Below are 9,862 nucleotides of genomic sequence, written 5' to 3' on the forward strand. Positions count from 1 at the left end.
ACTGGAGGAAGTGAAGTGTTTTAGATATCTGGGAGTGGATCTGGCAGCGGATGGAACCATGGAAGCGAAAGTGGATCATAGGGTGGGGGAGGGGGCGAGAATTCTGGGGGCCTTGAAGAATGTGTGGAAGTCGAGAACATTATCTCGGAAAGCAAAAATGGGTATGTTTGAAGGAATAGTGGTTCCAACAATGTTGTATGGTTGCGAGGCGTGGGCTATGGATAGAGTTGTGCACAGGAGGATTGATGTGCTGGAAATGAGATGTTTGAGGACAATGTGTGGTGTGAGTTGGTTTGATCGAGTGAGTAACGTAAGGGTAAGAGAGATGTGTGGAAATAAAAAGAGCGTGGTTGAGAGAGCAGAAGAGGGTGTTTTGAAATGGTTTGGGCACATGGATAGAATGAGTGAGGAAAGATTGACCAAGAGGATATATATGTCGTAGGTGGAGGGAACGAGGAGAAGAGGGAGACCAAATTGGAGGTGGAAAGATGGAGTGAAAAAGATTTTGTGTGATCGGGGCCTGAACATGCAGGAGGGTGAAAGGAGGGCAAGAAATAGAGTGAATTGGAGCGATGTGTTATACCAGGGTTGACGTACTGTCAGTGGATTGAATCGGGGCATGTGAAGCGTCTGGGTTAAACCATGGAAAGCTCTGTAGGTATGTATATTTGCGTGTGTGGACGTATGTATATACATGTGTATGGGGGTGGGTTGGGCCATTTCTTTCGTCTGTTTCCTTGCGCTACATCGCAAACGCAGGAGACAGCGACAAAGCAAAAAAAAAAAGAAAATATATATATATATATATATATATATATATATATATATATATATATATATATATATATATATATACATATATATATATATATATATATATATATATATATATATATATATATATATATATATATATATATATATATATATATATCTATATATATATATATATATACATATATACGTATATATATATATACATATATACGTATATATATATATACATATATACGTATATATATATACGGCGACGGGGCAAAGTGAATACATAGATAAATATATATAGGGGAGAAAGAATACTTCCCACGTATTCCCTGCATGTCGTAGAAGGCGACTAAAAGGGAAGGGAGCGGGGGGCTGGAAATCCTCCCCTCTCATTTTTTTTTTAAATTTTCCAAAAGAAGGAACAGAGAAGGGGGCCATATGAGGATATTCCCTCAAAGGCCCAGTCCTCTGTTCTTAACGCTACCTCGCTAATGCGGGAAATGGCGAATAGTATGAAAAAAAAAAAAAAAAAAAAAAAATATATATATATATATATATATATATATATATATATATATATATATATATATATATATATATATATATATACATATATATATATATATACATATATATATATACATATATATATATATATATATATATATATATATATATATATATATATATATATATATATATATATATATATATATATATATATATATATATATATATATATATATATATATATATATATATATATATATATATATATATATATATATATATATATATATATATATATACATATATATATATACATATATATATATATATATATATATATATATATATATATATATATATATATATATATATACATAAATATATATATATATATATATATATATATATATATATATATATATGTATATATATATATATATATATATATATATATATATATATATATACATATATATATATATATATATATATATATATATATATATATATATATATATATATATATATATTTTTTTTTTTTTTGCTTTGTCGCTGTCTCCCGCGTTTGCGAGGTAGCGCAAGGAAACAGACGAAAGAAATGGCCCAACCCACCCCCATACACATGTATATACATACGTCCACACACGCAAATATACATACCTACACAGCTCTCCATTGTTTACCCCAGACGCTTCACATGCCTTGATTCAATCCACTGACAGAACGTCAACCCCGGTATACCACATCGCTTCAATTCACTCTATTCCTTGCCCTCCCTTCACCCTCCTGCATGTTCAGGCCCCGATCACACAAAATCTTTTTCACTCCATCTTTCCACCTCCAATTTGGTCTCCCTCTTCTCCTCGTTCCCTCCACCTCCGACACATATATCCTCTTGGTCAATCTTTCCTCACTCATTCTCTCCATGTGACCAAACCATTTCAAAACACCCTCTTCTGCTCTCTCAACCACGCTCTTTTTATTTCCACACATCTCTCTTACCCTTACGTTACTTACTCGATCAAACCACCTCACACCACACATTGTCCTCAAACATCTCATTTCCAGCACATCCATCCTCCTGCGCACAACTCTATCCATAGCCCACGCCTCGCAACCATACAACATTGTTGGAACCACTATTCCTTCAAACATACCCATTGTTGCTTTCCGAGATAATGTTCTCGACTTCCACACATTCTTCAAGGCTCCCAGAATTTTCACCCCCTCCCCCACCCTATGATCCACTTCCTCTTCCATGTTTCCATCCGCTGCCAGATCCACTCCCAGATATCTAAAAGACTTCACTTCCTCCAGTTTTTCTCCATTCAAACTCACCTCCCAATTGTCTTAACCCTCAACCCTACTGTACCTAATAACCTTGCTCTTATTCATATTTACTCTTAACTTTCCTCTTTCACACACTTTATATATATATATATATATATACATATATAAAATTGGTTGCTTAGTTAGTTACTAGCTTTCATAAAAAACAATTTGGTTATGTCATATTACTGAACTGTATTAAGTTGCAGAAGTGATGTAAATGAGTTTTGTTTTGATACTGACTTGTCAAAGGTGTATCTCTTTTGGTGAAAGAATTATTCTAAGACCAAAATTTAAGTCAGAAGAATTATTGACAGGCCTTGGCAGCTGTTTTACTGACAGGGAACAAGTAGATCAGCCATTTGAGGTAGATGGGTCAGTCACCTTTTCATGTCATTGTTTATTATCATGTAGGAGTCAATGAAACAAACAATAGAAAGTTGATCTAAACTGACACTTGTCATTCTCGGTCATGCTGTTTTGATGTGCAGAAGCTTGCATTGTATTTGCTTAAGTTTGCTGTAAATCTGGGTATTTTGATTGGCACACAATCACACACACACACACATCCATGCCTGCATGCAAGCATAGCCACAAACATTCACACATACTGTGCAAGAGATGGGGCCCAAGTGCAGAACTCCTCTACCTAATGTCCAAATAATTTGCTTTGCTTATGACCAGCTTCATATGCTTTCTTGATTAAGTTTTATTTGAAATGTACTCCATGGTCCTTTTTCACATGATAATTGTGCTGTGATGTGTAAACTTAGTTTTTCATCTTAAGTATGTAAGCCATTTGTCTGACCACTGCTGCCTTTTGTCTCATATTTCTGCAGTATTTTGATCTCCCTGTTACCCTGTGTGTGTGGGTATGTCTATGTGTGTGATGATTAGAATATGATAGTGTCTCTTTCTTCTTCAAATGGCCTCTGTTTCTCTTGAACTGGAGTGGCACCCCAACATTATTAAGGTACAAGGTTCTATATATGTATATATATATATATATATATATATATATATATATATATATATATATATAAGGGAGCGGGGGGCTGGAAATCCTCCCCTCTCGTTTTTTTTATTTATTTTTTTTTTTTTTTTTTTTTTTTCCAAAAGAAGGAACAGAGAAGAGGGCCAGGTGAGGATATTCCCTCAAAGGCCCAGTCCTCTGTTCTTAACGCTACCTCGCTATTGCGGGAAATAGCGAATAGTATGAAAAAAAAAAAAGAAAAAGAAATATACATATATGTATATATATATATATATATATATATATATATATATATATATATATATATATATATATATATATATATATATATATATATATATATATATATATATATATATATATATATATATATATATATACATATATACATATATATACATATATATATATATATATATATATATATATATATATATATATATATATATATATATATATATATATATATGTATATATATCAACTAAAAGTTGATGGAAAGAGATGGATGATTATTGGCGCATATGCACCTGGGCATGGGAAGAAAGATCATGAGAGGCAAGTGTTTTGGGAGCACCTGAATGAGTGTTTTAATGCACAAGACCGTTTTATAGTGATGGGTGATTTGAATGCAAAGGTGAGTAATGTAGCAGTTGAGGGAATAATGGTATTCATGGGATGTTCAGTGTTGTAAATGGAAATGGTTAGGAGCTTGTAGACTTATTTGCTGGAAAAGGACTGGTGATTGGGAATACTTGGTTTAAAAAGCGAAATATACATAAGTATAAGTATGTAAGTAGGAGAGATGGCCTGAGAGCGTTATTGGATTATGTGTTAATTGACAGGCGCGCGAAAAAGACACTTTTGGATGCTAATGTGCTGAGAGGTGCAACTGCAGGGATGTCTGATCATTATCTTGTGGAGGCGAAAGTGAAGATTTGTATAGGTTTTCAGAAAAGAAGAGAGAATGATGTGGTGAAGAGGGTGGTGAGAGTAAGTGAGCTTGGGAAGGAGACTTCTGTGAGGAAGTACCAGGAGAGACTGAGTACGGAATGGAAAAAGGTGAGAACAAAGGAGGTAAGGGGAGTGGGCGAGGAATGGGATGTATTTAGGGAAGCAGTAATGGCTTGCGCAAAAGATGCTTGTGGTATGAGAAGCGTGAAAGGTGGGTTGATTAGAAAGGGTACTGTGTGGTGGGATGAAGAAGGAAGATTATTAGTGAAAGAGAAGAGAGAGGCAATTTGACGATTTTTCAGGGAATAAATGCAAATGAGTGGGATATGTATAAAAGAAAGAGACAGGAGGTCAAGACAAAGGTGCAAGAGGTGAAAAAGAGGGCAAATGAGAGTTGGGGTGAGAAAGTATCATTAAGTTTCAGTGAGAGTAAAAAGATGTTCTGGAAGGAAGTAAATAAAGTGCGTAAGACAAGGGAGCAAATAGGAACTTATAGTGAAGGGGGCCAATGGGGAGGTGATAACAAGTAGTGGTGATGCGAGAAGGAGATACAGTGAGTATTTTGAAGGTCTCTTGAATGTGTTTGATAATAGAGTGGCAGATGTAGGATGTTTTGGTCGAGGTGGTGTGCAAAGTGAGAGGGTTAGGGAAAATGAATTGGTAAACATAGAAGAGGTAGTAAAAGCTCTGCGGAAGATGAAAGCCGGCAAAGCAGCATGTTTGGATGTTATTGCAGTGGAATTTATTAAAAAAGGGGGTGACTGTATTGCTGACTGGTTGGTAAGGTTATATAATGTATGCATGATTCATGGTGAGGTGCCTGAGGATTGGAGGAATGCTTGCATAGTGCCATTGTACAAAAGCAAAGGGGATAAGAGTGAGTGCTCAAATTATTGAGGTATAAGTTTGTTGAGTATTCCTGGTTAATTATATGGGAGGGTATTGATTGAGAGGGTGAAGGCATGTACAGAACATCAGATTGGGGAAGAGCAGTGTGGTTTCAGAAGTGGTAGAGGATGTGTGGATCAGGTGTTTGCTTTGAAGAATGTATGTGAGAAATACTTAGAAAAGCAAATGGATTTGTATGTAGCATTTATGGATCTGGAGAAGGCATATGATAGAGTTGATAGAGATGCTCTGTAGAAGGTACTAAGAATATATAATGTGGGAGGCAGGTTGTTAGAAGCAGTGAAAAGTTTTTATCGAGGATGTAAGGCATGTGAACGTGTAGGAAGAGAGGAAAGTGATTGGTTCTCAGTGAATGTAGGTTTGCGGTAGGGGGGTGTGATGTCTCCATAGTTTTTAATTTGTTTATGGATGGAGTTGTTAGGGAGGTGAATGCAAGAGTTTTAGAATGAGGGGCAAGTATCCAGTCTGTTGGGAATTAGAGAGCTTGGGAAGTGAGTCAGTTGTTGATCGCTGATGATACAACGCGTGTGGCTGATTCATGTGAGAAACTGCAGAAGCTGATGACTAACTTTGGTAAAGTGTGTGAAAGAAGAAAGTTAAGATTAATGTGAATAAGAGAAAGGTTATTAGGTACCGTAGGGTTGAGGGTCAAGTCAATTTGGAGGTAAGTTTGAACGGTGATAAACCTAAGGAAGTAAAGTGTTTTAGATATCTGGGAGTGGAATATATATATACGAATAAAGTGCATATGAACGCGCACCTTCATAGAACATACAAACCTCCAACAGCCAGGATCGAACCTGGGACCCCTGTGCAAGAGGCAGGCATGCTAATTTATACATATATATATATATATATATATATATATATATATATATATATATATATATATATATATATATATATATATATATATATATATATATATATATATATATATATATATATATATATATATATATATATAAACGACATTCATCTAAATCTTTACATGAGAAAGGAGGATAAGAATAATGAACTTGTGGAACTGTGTCTTTATACAGCTGAGAAAAAAATAACATGAAAGATCGAAGCAAAATTGCCTGAACCTAGCTATGATTTTTGAACAAATTTTCGAATCATTTTTCCAGTGAGTGCGATATAATATTCACAGAACTAAACTGACCAAACATATTTTTCAAAGATAATGGAAACAACAGAGCAGGCCCAGCCGACGCCAGTGATTAAGAAGACTCCCTGCATGTGGTCTATCGTTAGCGGAATGACGCCGTCTTCTCTAGACTCATCCTCCTGGCCCCTTGCACTGCCTTCTCCACCACCGCCATCCTTCTGACGAAGAGACACACAGTGTATATCAACAAATTAATCATATCATCAATGTAAATAACATACATTGCAGTCTACCAAGTGATGCAAAAGAATACTTCTAAGGCAGGTGTTCGAATGCTGTTCAAAAGAAACCAGCAGAATTGGGCACCGAAAAGTCCTAAAGAATTTCCGAATCATGAAAGATTAAGTAATTTTGTTTCAACACCTCTCAGACAGCACTTAAGTTACTACAGATTTCATTATGGCCAACGCAGAATCAGTAATATATTATGCTACACTCGAAACAGTCATTTGATTATACGTATCAATATTTCTAAATAATCATCCTTGTGGACTGTGAAGGACAAAACATATTGTCATTGCTATTGTTATTATTATCATTATAATTACTATTATTATTGTCATTATTATTATAATTATTATTATTATTATTATCATTATTATTATCATTAACATTATTATTACTATTATCGTTACTATTATCATTATTATCATTTTATTATCATCATAATTATAATTATCATTATTATTATTATTATTATTATTATTATTATCATTATTATTATTATTATTATTATTATCATTATTATTATTATTATTGCTACTATTATCACTGTCATTATCACTATTATTATTTTATCATTATCATTATCATCATTATCATTATCATTATTTTTTGAGAATTCCTGGTAAATTATATGGGAGGGTATTGATTGAGAGGGTGAAGGCATGTACAGAGCATCAGACTGGGGAAGAGCAGTGTGGATTCAGAAATGTTAGAGGATGTGTGGATCAGGAGTTTGCTTTGAAGAATGTATGTGAGAAATACTTAGAAACGCAAATGGATTTGTATGTAGGATTTATGGGTCTGGAGAAGGCATAAGATAGAGTTGAAAGAGATACTCTGTGGAAGGTATTAAGAATATATGATGTGGGAGGCAAATTGTTAGAAGCAATGAAAAGGTTTTTATCAAGGATGTAAGACTTGTGTACTTGTAGGAAGAGAGGAAAGTAATTGGTTCTCAGTGAATGTTGGTGTGCGGCATTGGTGCGAGATGTCTCCATGGTTGTTCAATTTATTTATGGATGGGGTTGTTAGGGAGACGAATGCAAGAGTTTTGGAAAGGGGCAAGTATGCAGTCTGTCGTGGATGAGAGAGCTTGGGAAGTGAGTCAGTTGTTGTTCGCTGCTGATACAGCGCTGGTGACTGATTCGGGTGAGAAACTGTAGAAGCTGGTGACTGAGTTTGGTAAAGTGAGTGAAAAAAGAAAGCTGAGAGTAAGTGTGAATAAGAGCAAGGTCATTAGGTACAGTAGGGTTGAGGGACAAGTCATTGGGGAGGTAAGTTTGAATAGAGAAAAGCTGGAGGAAGTGAGGAGTTTTAGATATCTGGGAATGGATTTGGCAGCGGACGGAACCATGGAAGTGGAAGTGAATCATAGGGTGGGGGAGGGGGTGAAAGTTCTGGGAGCGTTGAAAAATGTGTCATAGGTGGAAGGAACGAGGAGAAGTGGGAGACCAAATTGGAGGTGGAAAGATGGAGTGAAAAAGATTTTGAGTGATCAGGGCCTGGACATGCAGGAGGGTAAAAGGCGTGCAAAGAATAGAGTGAATTGGAACAATGTGGTATCCCGGGGTCGACGTGCTGTCATTGGATTGAACCAGGGTATGTGAAGTGTCTGGGGTAAACCATGGACAGTTGTGTGGGGCCTGGATGTGGAAAGGGAGCTGTGTTTTCGGTGCATTATTCATGACAGATAGAGACTGAGTGTGAACGAATGTGGCCTTGTTTTCTTTTCCTAGCGCTACCTCGCGCACATGAGGGGGGGAGGGGGTTCTTATTTCATGTGTGGCTGGGTGGCAACAGGAATGAGCAAGGGGAGACAGTATGAATTATATACATGTTTATATATGTATATGACTGTGTGTGCATATATATGTATACGTTGAGATGAATAGGTATGTATGTTTGCGTGTGTGGACGTGTATGTATATACATGTGTATGTGGGTGGGTTAGGCCATTCTTTCGTCTGTTTTCTTGCGCTACCTCGCTAACGCGGGAGACAGCGACAAAGTATAATAGATATAGATAAATATATTATTATTATTTATCATTATTATATTTTTTTTTTTGCCGCTGTCTCCCGCGTTTGCAAGGTAGCGCAAGGAAACAGACGAAAGAAATGGCCCAACCCACCCCCATACACAATGTATACACACACACATGTCCACACACGCAAATATATATACCTATACATCTCAATGTACACATATATATACATACACAGACACATACATATATACCCATGCACACAATACACACTGTCTGCCCCAATTCACTCCCATCGCCACCTCGCCACACATGGAATACCATCCCCCCCCCCCTTATGTGTGCGAGGCAGCACTAGGAAAAGACAACAAAGGCCCCATTCGCTCACACTCAGTCTCTAGCTGCCACGCAATAATGCCCGAAACCACAGCTCCCTTTCCACATCCAGGCCCCACACAACTTACCATGGTCTACCCCAGACGCTTCACATGCCCTGATTTAATCCACTGACAACACGTCAACCCCGGTATACCACATCGATCCAATTCACTCTATTCCTTGCCCTCCTTTCACCCTCCTGCATGTTCAAGCCAACGATCACACAAAATCTTTTTCACTCCATCTTTCCACCTCCAATTTGGTCTCCCACTTCTCCGTGTTCCCTCCACCTCCGACACATATATCCTCTTGGTCAATCTTTCCTCACTCATTCTCTCCATGTGCCCAAACAATTTCAAAACACCCTCTTCTGCTCTCTCAACCACGCTCTTTTTATTTCCACACATCTCTCTTACCCTTACATTACTTACTCGATCAAACCACCTCACACCACACATTGTCCTCAAACATCTCATTTCCAGCACATCCATCCTCCTGCGCACAACTCTATCCATAGCCCACGCCTCGCAACCATACAACATTGTTGGAACCACTATTCCTTCAAACATACCCATTTTTGCTTTCCGAGATAATGTTCTCGACTTCCACACATTCCTCAAGGCTCGCAGGATTTTCGCCCCCTCC

The 9,862-nt window shown here is 36.7% G+C and overlaps 1 protein-coding gene across 1 annotated transcript in view; it reads right to left on the reverse strand.

The window, feature by feature from the left end:
* Window positions 1-6,486: 6,486 nt before the first annotated feature.
* Window positions 6,487-9,862, reverse strand: part of LOC139748658 (ionotropic receptor 21a-like) — a 52,797-nt gene continuing 49,421 nt past the window's right edge. The window contains exon 6 of the mRNA XM_071661918.1: window positions 6,487-6,788. Coding sequence (XP_071518019.1) covers window positions 6,615-6,788 — 174 coding nt within the window. The 3' untranslated portion in view covers window positions 6,487-6,614. The remainder of the gene's footprint in view (window positions 6,789-9,862) is intronic.

The sequence above is a fragment of the Panulirus ornatus genome, chromosome 5 (assembly GCF_036320965.1).
Source record: "Panulirus ornatus isolate Po-2019 chromosome 5, ASM3632096v1, whole genome shotgun sequence".
Lineage (NCBI taxonomy): Eukaryota > Metazoa > Arthropoda > Malacostraca > Decapoda > Palinuridae > Panulirus > Panulirus ornatus.